Here is a 13905-nt window from a genome sequence, read left to right as displayed (position 1 = left end):
CGCCCCGGTCCATGGAAAAATTGTCTTCCACAAAACCGGTCCCTGGTGCCAAAAAGGTTGGGGACCACCGGTCTAGATGATAAATATTTTAGGCTTTGCCGCCCACGTGGTCTCTGCTGCAGCCACTCAGCTCTGCATTGTAAGGGGAAAGCAGCCAAGGACAATAGGTGAACAGACAGGTACAGCTATGTTCCAATAAAACTTTATTCATAAGACCCCCTGTTATAGACAGAGACAGAGAACCGTTCTTATCTCTTCCCAGTGCTGTCACCCCTGTTCAGTAAATGCCAAGAAGTGGGATCATTATGTCAAAGGATATGCATTCTTTAAATTACACATAATAATGGTACCCACTGATGAGCCAGTGCTTGAATGGTTTTGGTGGCAAAGTGTTCTCATCTGCACATTTATTTAATGTTTTTACTTAAAATTAGGAGGAGCCCTCCCTGGAATCTACGGAGTTTTAAGCCCCTTTCCTGGGATTAGAAAACTGGGCTCGGTCTGTGATGACAACTCAGAGGTCTACAGCCTCGCTCAGGTCACCCCCTGCCGCCCTCCCTGGGGCTGTGCAGGCAGTAGGCCCCGTGGGCTGTGCGTTGGCTCAAGGCTTTGTCCTATCACATGGCCTGGGTTCTGTTTCTGACCCCAGAGCTGCCTGTAGTTAGACGCTGGTGCCGACTGGCTGCTTCCGCGTGATTCTCAGGCCAAGTTCTGTGACGCCTCCAGACACAAAACGGCTCCGGATACTCTGCCCCATCCCAGCTCACCCAAGGCAAAGGAGGTGACATCCCCCAGGCAGGATTCACAGACACCTAGGAGATGACGCCTGGGCGCTGCCCCGAAAGGGACAGGCCTCACCACGTTCTCACTCCTGTTCTTGCAAGGCTGGGGTGGTCCTAAAAATATTTTAGCCAATCTGGCATCTGGAATTCTCCAATTTCCCTAATGAGAGCCCATCCATGGCATTCGTTATGGTTGTTAGAGAGGCCAGTTGTGCAGATGAGGCTCTAGAGAGGGAAGCACAGCCTCCTCGGGGGCGGCCCACTGACTGCCCTGCAGGCTGAGTCCTGGTCAGGACAGCTGACCGCCCCGTGGCCAGAGCTCAGGTTGAAAGTGGCTCCCCATGCCGGGGTCCCACCACATGCTGAGGCTTTTAAAGGAATTGTAGGTCTCATGACATGGAGATAAACTCACTGTTAAGATTAAAACGTCACAGAAAGTCCCCCAGGGGCCTCTTGAATTTCCGGATTCCACCTGAGGATCTGGTGACAGTTGTATCCTGTTCCGTTTTGGCCTTGGCCCTGTGCTTGCCTCCAGGCCAGGGCGTTCTGGGCCTGTCCACTCGTGTCCCTGTTTCCCGCTTTCCCTGCTCCATCACTTACCACCCAAGTGGTTTCTGAGGCAGCAGCCCTTGGCACGGCCAGAGGAAGAAAGCTCTGTTCTTTTTCCAAGGGAAAGCTTGTCTATCTGCTAGGAGTTTTGAGGCCTTTTGTACCGTAATATTCTAGAAGAGGAGCCCCGGGAAACTTCCTGTCCTCTCATACGCTAAAGGAGGAGGAAGGGTCATCAGTGTGTTACTTGACAGTGGCTTTGAAATGTGTTATGACCGAATCAAGCGTGTCTTATCGACTTCAGGACTCCCTGGTGAAGACGGACGACAGGACAGATGGACCCATGCAAGTCCCAGCTGGAGGTCACGAGCTTCCCTTGCCCTGCACACAAGTTGAGGGTGAGTGTCCTGGCACTAGAAAGCCAGGTCCGGAGGGACGTGGGTTTTTTGTCAGAACATTTCAAGTCTAGATCCCTCAGTCTGACTTTTTCCAAGGTGTATTTTAAAAACTAAAACATTTGAAAGTGCCCTGTTACTTCTTTCTAAGCTCTTCTAAGGAGCTGTCTCGCTCACAGTTACATTGTGGTACTTGACACATAAACGGTACTCGAATATTCTAGAATAATAAAGCCCTCACCCCCACCCACCCATTTTGTTTTGTTTTGACCTTTTTCCAAAAAAAAAAAAAAGATTAATCTCAAGAATGTATTAACAGTAAGACTTTGATGTGCCCTTGCGGGCTGGTGTCATGGACCACTAACTCCTACGCGCCCTGCAGGCGTCCTTCTCCTGCTTCCTGTTCCCGTGGGGACTCCTTTCCCTTCCTCAGGCTAGTCGTGATGCTCTGAGCCCCTGGCCCAGTCTGTTTTCTCAGAAATCCACCCATCATCTTTCTTTCTTTCTGTCCCAGCCTCTCCCTCTACCCTGGGTACATCCCATCAGATCTCACCTTGAACACACAGAACAGAGCTCACATCTCCCGTCTCGGGCCCCTTTCTAGCTGCCTCCCCGTGTTCACCTTCCCTTCACAGCCCAGTCTGTAACCGTGGCCCGTTTCACCGCCTCTGGTGTTCTTGCCCCCGTGCACACCTCAGCTGGTCCCCTTCTGGCTTCTGGCTCCGGCTCAAAAGCACACCCTGTGGTGAGGCTCCCGGCGGCCCCGTGGCTGAATCCGGTTGGCATTTGATTTTCATCCTGTTGTCCTCTCAGTAGCACGCAGAGCTTCTGGAAAGTCTGGCCGTGGCCTCAGTGCCCCTGACCCTCCGGGCTTTCTCCCTCCTCTCAGCCCTTCTATCGTCTTGCCCCCCACCTTCACTGGTACCCGTTCCGAGAGTTGGGCATCTTTGTCCCTCACTCCAGTGGAATCCCCTGCCCAGACCCCCTCTGGGTGTGTTTATTGCCAGCGGCCTCTCTCCTTGAACTCTTTGTCTGCACTCTGCATATCTCAGCTCAAAAAGCCAACCCACCAGACCTGTCCTCAGGACAAGGCCACCACCGTCTTCCCTGTAGAATGAGCCAGAAACCCAGCATCCTCTTGGCCTCAGCCCCTCCCTCTTCCTCATATCTGTTCCTCACGGGACAGACAGCGCTGTCCCGTGCCCTTTGCCACCACCGTCTCTCTTGCCCCTCTGCCCCATGCCTCCACGGTGCCAGCTCCTGTCTCCACCTGGCCTCCACCCCGCTGACACCTTTGAACGTGCGAATCTGGTCACGTGGCTTCTCTGTTCAAAGCACTGCAATGGCTGCCCATTCCTCCGAGAGTGAAAAGAATTCAGACCATGCCTGACCTGCCCACTGTCTTTTCACTGCCCCCTGGAAGCCCCCTGGTCCCCAGACTGGAGCAGACTCCCACTTTTACCTGTGTTCTCCACACCTGGCTCTTCCCCTTGTGGCAGCTAAACAGCTGAGTAATTACAGACTTTGTCATTGTTCTTGAACACCCATGTCCTGTGGGACTGGCCTTTCTGCAGCCTTGGTCCGCCCTGCCCAGACCCTTGCCCGCACTGGGCAGTCAGAAATATGGGTTGAGTCCTAAAGGGGAAACCGGTGGTCTTTCAGATCAGAACTAGAAAGAACTTGATGGAGATGTTTACTCATGGCTGTTATTTGTTTACCGGTATCAATCCAAATTTTAACTCCATAAAGCCTTGGGCCCGTGAATTTCCTGCACTGCTTGAAATCAGTAGAAATTGTTCTTCTTGAGCTGAACTGTCCAGTGGTAACCACTAGCCACCTGTGACTATTCAAATTCATTGAAAATTAAGTGAGGTTTAACATTCAGTTCCCTAGCCTCCCTACCCACGTTCCACGTGTTCAACAGCCACGTGTGGCTAGTGGCTGACACGCTGGACAGCAGCTGGGGGACCTTCCGCCGTCACAGAACGTTCTCCTGGACAGTGCTGGCCTAGAGGGACTCAGCTTCCAGGATCAGAGGCCATGGAAAGAGCCAGAGGTGATACGAAAGTTGCTTTCCCGCGTCTCCCCGACTCTGGGCGTGTTCCTGTTCTGATGGTTTCTCTGCATGGCGACAGATAGCCATGTCCCTATTAAAGGGGGCCACTTGGAGCAATAGGCGTTTTCACTGTAAGGTATACTCAAGCAATGCAAAAACTGTCCTCGAGAGAACAATGCAAGCTTTCTGTAAAAATTCTGATGGAAATTTCCTTTGCTTTTAGATTCAATAAGCAGTGATACTGATACAACTTTATTCCAGGAAGATGTGGTTGCCGGTAATTTGATGGTAAGACCTGTCTTTTGTAATGAAGGGACAGAGTTGAGGCTTGGGGACAAGTGCACATTCTCATGACCTGCATCTTCCTGTAAGTTCCCTTCTGAGGCTTGCTCTTTGCTGACATCACCCCTCAAGTCTCTGTCCCCACGTTCAGATCCCCTAAGGCAGCAAGTCACCCCTTCTCGGTTCAGCACGTACTGCCCCAGTTCAAGCCTGATTTACTGAACTTACGTAAATGTTGGGTGACGTTCCCTCTGCAGATAGAACGATCCTCGTGTGCCCTGCGCCTTGACCGACCTCACGGTGTAGAAAGTTGGGTTCTGAGTCGGTCTTTCCCCACAGAGATGGTGTCATAAGGGAGGTGCTCTGGGGAGCGTTTCCGGGTCAGCCCTCGGGATGGACGAGAACACACAGGACAGAATCCACCCGAGCCTCTGACCTGACCCCTGGGTCAGATGCCAGAATAGCTGGCATGTGGTTTTCCTCTAAAAGCACTACTTTTGCACAGAGGTTTGCCCACACACCCGTGTGTGACTTGTAGCGTCTATCTAGAATTAGGTAGTGGCCCTGGGGGAGGAAAGGGGTGCGTTGTGAGGTATTGTGTCGGGGTGGCAGGGAAGGGGAGCAGGCGGCCCTGACAGTAAAGGGCCAAGGTGTCGGCCATTCCCCGCTGTGTTCCTGTGACCCCCCAGTCTGCAGCCCCAGGCCCTGACTAAGCCCCACCGGGGTGCACAGTGGAGGCCGAGGCCCCCTATTTCCAACGTATGGCAGGTGAGGGATAGGAGAGGCAAGGGTTCCTGCCTCCTGAGTTGGACACTGAACTTCTTTTCTTATAAACATACCAACTGGGGTCAATTGCAGTAGCTGTGTCCTAAACTCGCCGAAGGATATTGTTTCTTTTTTTTCTCTCGTTCTAGTAATATTGTCATAAACGTCCCCAAACTGGTATGTTTTGTCTTTCTATTTTCTTTCGGATTATTACCGTTGGGTCAGTTCCCTAAAGTCGGATTCCAGGGTCAGGTAGATTCTCAGAGGGGGCTGGACCACTTTGTGCTGCTCACAGCAGGAGGTGAAGAAGAGACTTCGAGGAACTTCATTTAAAGACGTGTACACTAACGAGCTTGCCAGTGTGTCCCAGGATCCCAGAGCTCGGCCGTACCCAGCAGCTCTGACGAATACTGACTTCTCTTTGGTGTCAGCCTGCAGTGCCCTGGAGCCCATTGAAAAATGAGCTAAGGAGGAAGTACTTGACACAAGTGGATATCCTGCTGCAGGATGAAGGGTGTTTGGAGGTAATGTTTCCTAGGGTGTGTCTTCATATAAGTAAACCATGAACTAGAGACACACTGAGGTGTCATCTCGTCTCGTTCGCTCGCTACAGAGCCTGCAAAGAGCATTTCAACGGCTGTTTCCAAACCGTTTCGCTCACAGGCTCCCCAGTTCCCGCTCCTCCTGAGTAAACCCTCTGGGACCCTCGGGCAGCGGAATCGGCTGCCTGCTGTGCTCTGGGCAGCTCCCGGGATCTAGTAGGGCCCCCACCCTCAGGCAGAGGGCTTCTAAGCCGCAGAATTAGGGAAGCTGTAGCGCCCACCTCCCCCCTTCCCTGGCGTGACCGGCGCTGCCACGGGCCGCAGGGCACCTGTTCTGCCTGCTTTGGCCGTGATGTTGGCGAGATCGGGGGCTGCAGTGGACCCCGTGGCAGGTGGGCAGCTCACCAGCCCCCCTCCCAGGCCTGCTACCGTCCACCTTCCACGGCAGCCAGTTTCCTGGGGCTTTGCCGGAAGGAGCGCAGAAGGCTAAAGGTGGAGTTCACGCAAGGACGCCAACTCTTTCGTTTTCCAAGTTCTGTCAGTCTCATCTCCTAAAACAAAGGACATTTTAATACCAGATGACTAGGAAGTATGTGTCCTGGAATAAATAATTCATCTCAGAGGCAGCCAACTTAACAGGAGCGTGGACACTTTCTTAGGCTGCTGCTGACAGCGAGAGGCCTGTATCAGAACGAGCGGATGTGCGGGAAATGCCTCTTCCCTTGGTCTGGAAGCAGCAAGCGCGGCCTTTTGGTCGCCCTGCTGGTCGGGGAAGGAGGCCAGGGCCGGGACCAGCTCCGTTGTCCCAGCGACAGGGTCTCCTTCCCTCCGTCTACCTGGACCGGCTGTCCTCGCCGTCAGAGGATAATGGTGGAGGAGGAAAAGCCGCCAGACCTCCCGAGAGAGATTCTGGAAGACGTGGGGCGGTGGTGGCCCTTGGGGGGCAGGGGGCGGTACCTGGAGGCCGTGGGGGCAGAGCTCCTGGATCTTGCTAAGACAGCTCTTCCCACCACTGCCGGAGGCCCAGCCGGCCGCTGTCTGTCATCATGGTCGCGTGTGTCACCACTGCAGCCGCAAATGGACGCACCGTCTGTGGTTGGGAGAGCCGTTGGGGCGGGAAGCCCGAGCCGACACCTGACAACTCCTCTGTTAAAGTCATCCGCTTTGATTTCAGTGTGCCAGTTACGGAGAGGGAAAGGACACCCGTGTGACCCTGGTCCCTTCGTTGGCCTCGCCCGCCAGGCCTGCCCGAGGTGAGTGTGACGTAGAAACTTTGCACGGACCGTTCACTTGCGGTAGAGCCAGGGCGCCCTGAGCTGGGCATGTTTCATCACCATGAACTGTGAGAGACACGTGCACGTCCTAGGTAAATTATTACGCGTCAAGAAACAAAGTGCTCTTTCCTTCCGGGACTTGCACGCTAATGGCTGATTAGCTCTTTATCCCAACTTAGCGTTTTGAAAATTTTTGAATCTCCAGAAATGTAGGACTCATACAATAAACATCCTTTACCTACATTTAGCAATTCACATTTTGTCACGCTTGCTCTATCGCTCCCGACATACACGCACGTACACGTGTGTATATGTATCTGCGTTCATGTGTATACCGTCCCTAAATGCTGCAGTGTCTCCGAATGCTGGCTGAGTCCCCTCAGAACCACATGAAACTTGGCACACGTTGAAACGTCACAGTGACCCAGTCCGGTTTTACCCAGTCGCGCCATCGTTGTCCTTTGCAGCCTTTTTTGTTTGTTTAACCAGCTCAGGACCCACTGGGGCACCACCTGTCGTGCTGACTGTCTCCTTCAGTCCGGAAGGGCCCCTCGGCCTTGCCGTTGTCATCTTTGCCGTCACTTTGCCATCACTGACTTTCTTGAATAGTCCTGGCCTCCAGTAGGTTTGCAGAATGTCCTTCAATTTGGACTTATATGTGGTTAAGTTTACGTTAAACACTTTTGGCAAAAATACTACACAGGTGACGTTTTTGTCCTCTCAGGACGTCCTGTCAGCCTGTCCCATTGTTGGTGACTTGAGTCTGGTCGCACAGTTAAGGCAGGCCCCACCAGATTTCTCACTGCAGAAGTGCCTTTTATCCTTGGAATCATCTGCAGTTGACCCCTTGAGGTTGCCTGGTAGCCTTTTCCCCAGAACCCTCACACCCCATGGTTTGTAGCATCTCGCCATGACTGTTGCCTGAGCTGGGGCCGAACACAGGCCTCTTCTGGTTCTGCCTGCCTGCTTTCGTTGGCATTCTTGTATAAAGAAGGCTGAGCTGTCCCCTTCCATTTCTTTTTTTCCCTTCCTTTATCCTCCCCAACATGCTTTTTCTTTCTTTAACTTTTCCAGAATCAGTAAGAACTCATGGACTTTTCTCTTTTTTTTAAATTCACATAAGAATCTGTAGTCGGTTTTCATCACCCGTTAAGCCTGGAGGAGCCCCTTCCTTTCTGGCTTCTGCGTCCTCCGACCTGTCTCCGTGGGGTTTTGAGCTCTTCGTCCCCCACCGGTTCCAGAGTTTTCCCCCAGCCCCCGCTGGCTCCTCCTTAACAACGAGGCTCATTTGCCCGGTCGTGCAGCACCAAGTAGCCTCAGAATCACAGCACCTGGTACCACTCTGCTCAACAATGTGCTGAAGAAGGTTCCAGAGCTCCAAGCAGCATTGTCATCCTCAGATAATACCCCACTGAGGGAGCACGTTCAGAGTTACTTGGATTCTATTTTCTCTTCTGGTTGTTGTCAGTCTGACATACAGTTAGGGTCATTTTCCCTGTCTGTATTCAGTTTTAGAGTTATCCCCATCTTTGTTGGTTTAATTTTATTTTTCTGATATGTAAAACATTTAACACGAGGCAAAAGTCGAAGCTGTGTGAAGAGGTGTGCCCAGGAGTCTTCTCCCTCCCCCACCCAGCCCTGTAGGCAAACAGGGTCATTATTTTCTGGTTGCTAATTAATCTTTGACAAGGCAACCAATTTCCAAACCATCACACAGGGAAGGAAGACTCCTTTTAGGGAGGTCAGTGGAGAGTAAATTGTTTTGATAGCTAGAAAGAAATCTCTGAGAAGAGTCTATTCCCAAATATTTGTGAATTTTGCTTTTGCTTTTGTTTTTCGTATTGCTTAAAAAGAAATCACAATGTTATGTTATACTCCTGAAACTAACATAATGTTATATGTCAGTTGTATCTCAATGAAAAGTAATAATTAAAAAGAAAACAAAACCATGCTGGTCCCCATCCAGCCTTCGGTTCCCTGATCTCTGCGTGTGGTCGGTTTTAAATGGTTAACGTGCCTTCGCCTTGTGTGTGTGTGTTTCTCCAGGATACTACGGTGGCGTCTCTGAAGAGAGCCCCGGTGGCCCATTTCAGCCAACCTCATTGCCCAGAGAGGGTGATGCTCCGCTCTCTTGCTCAGCAGGCCTGGCCCTGGTGCCGAAGGGTGATGGCATCTCCTTACAGGGAGGGACCGGTGGCAGCAGCTTCTCAAGCAGCCCATGCTCTGAGGCTGAGGACATCTGCAACGCGACACTCAGCGATCTGTACGCGGGCATGCTGCACTCCATGAGCTGCCTGCTGGGTGTGAGGCCCTCCTGCGTCATCTCCACCAAGACGTTCATCCGCCAGAACTGGAGCTCCAAGCGGAGGCACAGGTGTAAGAGCAGAATTAATAGAACGAGCTGCAGAGGAGGCGGGCGCTCTCGGAGGAGCCCCCAGGAGAGATGTGCACCCAGCTCCGAACCTGCGAAGGACGTGGCAGTGTTCAGAGATCGCAAGAACCTACTCGATGTTTCTGGCCATAAGATGGGTTTAAAATTGGGAAGGGCTTTTGAAGTCAACAAACCCCAGATCCACGCATTCGCCTCACATTGGAAGGAGCTTCCGAGAACGCCTCAGAAGCATCATTCTTCATTGACTTACTTAGACTCCAATGCAGTGTATCATCTTGATCAGGAAAATAGATTCATGACATTAAATTGGTTGATTTCTCCTGTAAAAATAGGCTCTAGACCCAGAGTACCGCCGGGCGAGGGAGGGAATCGTTATAGGGAGATCGAAATCAGATTTGACAAGCTTCATCAGGAATATTGCTCGAATCTTAGGAAGCAGCCCTGCCTGACTTACCTTCCCGGCTCCTCGGCTGTGGATGTGTACAGAGGTGGTCCAGCAAGCCGTGGTAGCCCCCAGGGCGTAGAAGCCCACAGGCCGAGTAGCCCTCTCCACAGAGCAAAAGCTAAGAGGTTGAGTGAGGCTTTTGAAAGCCTGGGCAAAAGATCTATCAGAGAGGGTAGCTGCCCACCAGAGAGTGACTCCTTCCCCTCACTTTCAAAGACCAACTCCACATGCAGCCCGGGCCGCTCGGAGCAGACCTCTGACCTTGCTTGTCAAGGAAATGATCTGGGAGGATTTAGGAAGTCAGTATCGCTCAACAAAGCCATTTCAGTACCCAGGGTACAACCTCCAGTCTATGCCAGGGATCGTTACGATGACATTAAAGAAAAATTTGACAAGCTTCATCAAAAGTATTGCCAAAAATCGCTTCAGCAGACGCAGGTGCCTTCGGGTAGCAGAGCATCTCCAGATAAAGCAAGTGTGGGAGTTCGGTATCAAAAAGAAGACTTCTTAGGAAAATTCGATCCAGACTCTGGCTCCCAGGGCCCCCCAAACTTGTCATCATCACCCCAGCAGAGCATTAAAAGTCCCCTCGGCTCAAACACAATCGGGGCCCCTCCGTCTACAGGCTTTGCTCTCGATGCCGGCTGGGGCCATCAAGTCCCCACAAAACGACGCCGATTATCAGACCCTCAGGTGTGCAGATGGTGGGCTGGACCCTGGGATTTCTCACCTGTGGGCAGAGCCATCCCGAGGCCTGGGGAAGAGGCTGGCTCTTTACAGCCCACCTGGGAAGAGAAGAAGGTGCGTTTCTGTTTGTCGAATGTGCGTGTTTTGCAACAGGATTCTTAGGTGTTAATTTTCCGAACTTTCTCCCAAATTCTTTTCCTTCCTCTAAAATCAGCATTTTTACGCATTTTCTATTGGAATGCATTTAGGGGATGTTTCTAAAAAGCTTCCCGTGAGACACTCTATCCCATCCTTGTCAAACTGTCACTTCCAGCCGCTTCACCTCACACTCGGAACGTAGCTGTCGTAGGCAAAACTGATCTAGAATTGACGACTCTGACCCCTTCTGGATCCCTCCTGGGGGCAGCAGGAGTCAGCCCTTGGAGAACCCCCAGCAGCATCCCACACACGTGAGGGGCCGGACCACACACTCCTGCTCGGCCCACGGTCTCCCGTCCTCCCCACTGAAGCCCGCCTGCTCCCCAACCTTGGCCACAGTTTAGCTTGCGCAGGTGCCTTAAGCTGAAGCTTTACCCTGCATGCACCATTGTATCTTCTCCAGAGGCAAGCCGTCGTGAGTGGTTAAATTTTCTCACGTGGGTGCCAGCTTTCCCAGCATGCGTTTCAGCGTGTCGCACGTAGGGATTTGGACGATGTATCCCGAGTCCGTGTCACTTGTCCGCTGGCTGATGGGATCTGACTGAGTTTGGTTTGGCTGGCTCCTTCTGGAACTACAATATAAACATACTTAACCATTTCTCTGTATTTTCTTTTCTCTCTCTACTTAACATTATAAATTTCTTGAGGAAAGGGACCGAATCTTCATGAGCTGTGAACACAAGGAATTTTAAGGGCTAACCTCTGAGTGCCCTCCGTGCTCCAGGCCGTGTTAATAACGCTTTTTCACACCTTCCTTCCTTAATCCCCATGTGAACCCTTTGATTAGATAGGTTCTGTCCAATAGGCAGTGCTAGCTCTTCGTCTTATAAATAAGGAAATGTAGTCTTAACTGCTGAATCCACACAGGCAGTGCATGGCTGGGCCAGGATTCGAAAGCCCGTGGCCTTAACCACCAGTTTGCACTGCCTGCCTGAAGGGTTACCGTTACTTTCTTTTTCTTTACGTTCCTTAGGGTATTTATTAAGTATCATAGCATTCTCTATAATGACTCAAATATTTATATATATTCAATGGAGTTGAATACAACAGTTAAGCTTTGGGGGGCAGGCAATGGGAATTCTAGTGGAATTATACTGAAATCCTTTTTTTTTTTTTTTTTTTTTTTTTTTAGAGGAAAGAACAACACATCTTTCAGGATGGAAGAGAAAAGTGATTTCGTGTTAGAAAACCTCAAAGCTGAAAATCTATTGCCAAGTTATTCTGAAGTATTCCCTCTCCTCTCTGATTTTTGTGTATTTTTTTTAATTCTCAAGAATATATGACAACTTGCTTTGCTTATCTGCCCTTCAAAGCAAATTTCTATGAAATTGGTTCCATTGAGATGACTCTCTGGGTTCTGGGAAATTATTTGAATAAAGTTGACCAATTAAACTTTTTAATGTTATTCTTTTTTTTTTTTTTTTTTTTTTTTTTTTGCGGTACGCGGGCTTTCTCACCACTGTGGCCTCTCCCGTTGCGGAGCACAGGCTCCGGACACGCAGGCCCAGCGGCCATGGCTCATGGGCCCAGCCGATCCGCGGCATGTGGGATCTTCCCGGACCAGGGCACGAACCCGTGTCCCCTGCATCAGCAGGCGGACTCTCAACCACTGCGCCACCAGGGAAGCCCCTACTGTTATTCTTTATAGGCCGATTTTTCTCATGTTTTCTTTGTTACATTTAGATGTGACCAGAGAATCCTCCCTTACATTTCCTACTTCCTTAGAGAAATCGTTTGCTATGAGACCTAAGTTTAAGCTCTGGATACAGTGATCCTGGAAGGAAAATACAGCTGCTAGTCTTTTAAATTCAGACCCATGGGACTTGGTATCTTCCATAATAGGAGGTAGCAAATTGAACCATCATACAACTTACCCATAAAAGTAATTCCTAACATTTTAATATTTTTAGATGAAAACATAAACAGTCCTGTGATGGTCCCAAAACACACTTGTAGCCACTCAGCACCCACGACACCTCATGATTTTTATTGGAGCTGTTTATAATAGGATATCAGAGTGACTTTTTTTTTTCTTGGTTTTTTGATTGTTTGTTTTAATTTCTATGCCCTTTAATTTTGTCTATATTTTTGATACACATAACATTTAAATTTTTTAATTCTTGTTTTTGTTTTTTCCGTTGTAGAGACAGTTTCTCATCTAGGTCACCATAAGGTACAGAGGGCTTACTGGCTTGTACTGGAATGGGCCAAGGTAGACACCGGGAACGTAGGGAGCTCTGGCAATTCACTGGTTCTAGCATCTCTCTCTGGTGGAATTTCAATGATCTCCAAGTATAAATTCCCCCCTTACAACTTGGCCTCGGACAGTGACTTTTAAATAAAATATTTCAAGTACTCAGAACACAGTGACAAAACCCATGTACCAATATCCTGAGTAAATGGTTAATATATTGCTGCATGTAATGGATTTTTTAAGTAAAAGTTTAGAGATGAGATTGAGTTGCACACCTTTCCTTCCCACCCTCTGTCCCTTGGTGACCATTCTCCCTGTATTGATGTACGCTTTCCACCCACACCTTGTTTCACTAGGACATTACCTGCGTGTTTTACTCAGCTCTGGCTGCCGTGACAAAATACCAAAGACTGGTTACTTAAACAACAGAAGTTTGTTTCTGGAGGCTGGAAGACTGAGATCAGGGAGCCAGCACCGTCGGGCTCTGGGAGGACCCACTTCCCGGCCCGCAGACAGCCACCTTCTTGCTGTGTCATGTGGAGAGAGGAGGAGCTCTGGTGTCTCTTAGGAGGGCACTGATCCCGTCATGGGGGCCCCACCCTCATGACCTCATCCAAACCCAATTAACTCCCAAAGGCCCTGTCTCAGCTACCATCACACTGGGGGTTAGGGCTTCCACTTGTGAATCTGAGGGGACACGTTCAGCCCAGAGCCCTGTGAACTGGGAGGGCCTGCACTGCCTGGAGCTGAGAGCCTGGCCAAGAGCCTTACACCTTGCAGGAGGCTCATTTTCCCTCAGTACAGGCTGGCAGGGGACTGCTGGCTCAGACTCAGACCGGATGGGTGTGGCCCCGCAATTCTAGACCTTTCCCGCGTGCCTGCAGCTTCCTAAGAGCACAACCCCCGTTTCTCCTTCATCAGGAAAACTATCATCCTTGCCCAAAACTGCTTGTGCCTGGCCTCCCTCCCCCGCCCTCCATACCTAGCACTCATGTGAAGTCTCACCGGCCAGCCCTAGCTGCCAGAGGCTGGAAAACTGAGTTTGTGATGCTCTATCGTCTAGTGGAGGAAGGTGTGGCAGAAGGGCCCAGAGGAAGTTGGCTAGATCCTCTTAGCCGGTTTATAGGATCTGCCAATAAAGGACCCCATTAACTATACAGACTGGTATGTGATTTTAACTTTCCCATAAATAACTCGGGGCTGTATGCACTGTGCAACTTTGTCTCACCAAGAGGTGTTTGCATTTGACAGGAGCTGACTGATGAACATGGGTCTTATTGTAGAGTTCCTCGGGTAGCTGGTGCGTCCCACTGTCCCACTGGTTGTTTGCTGCTAAGAATATTC

At 50.6% G+C, this 13905-nt stretch overlaps 1 protein-coding gene across 2 annotated transcripts in view; it reads left to right on the top strand.

Moving 5' to 3' along the window:
• HJURP (Holliday junction recognition protein) overlaps positions 1-11764 on the top strand; it is a 16365-nt gene extending 4601 nt beyond the window's left edge. The window contains exons 4-9 of one of the 2 annotated variants that reach the window (XM_007103182.4): positions 1636-1729; positions 4006-4070; positions 5261-5353; positions 6546-6624; positions 8692-10283; positions 11500-11764. In XM_007103182.4, the coding sequence (XP_007103244.1) occupies positions 1636-1729; positions 4006-4070; positions 5261-5353; positions 6546-6624; positions 8692-10283; positions 11500-11541 (1965 nt within the window). In that variant the 3' untranslated portion in view covers positions 11542-11764. Of the gene's footprint in view, positions 1-1635; positions 1730-4005; positions 4071-5260; positions 5354-6545; positions 6625-8691; positions 10986-11499 lie in introns of those variants that run through there. The other variant, XM_007103181.3, reaches the window with a different exon arrangement.
• The last annotated feature ends 2141 nt before the right edge of the window (positions 11765-13905 follow it).

Source organism: Physeter macrocephalus, chromosome 2 (assembly GCF_002837175.3).
Source record: "Physeter macrocephalus isolate SW-GA chromosome 2, ASM283717v5, whole genome shotgun sequence".
NCBI lineage: Eukaryota > Metazoa > Chordata > Mammalia > Artiodactyla > Physeteridae > Physeter > Physeter macrocephalus.
This window is presented reverse-complemented; position numbering and strand designations above follow the sequence as displayed.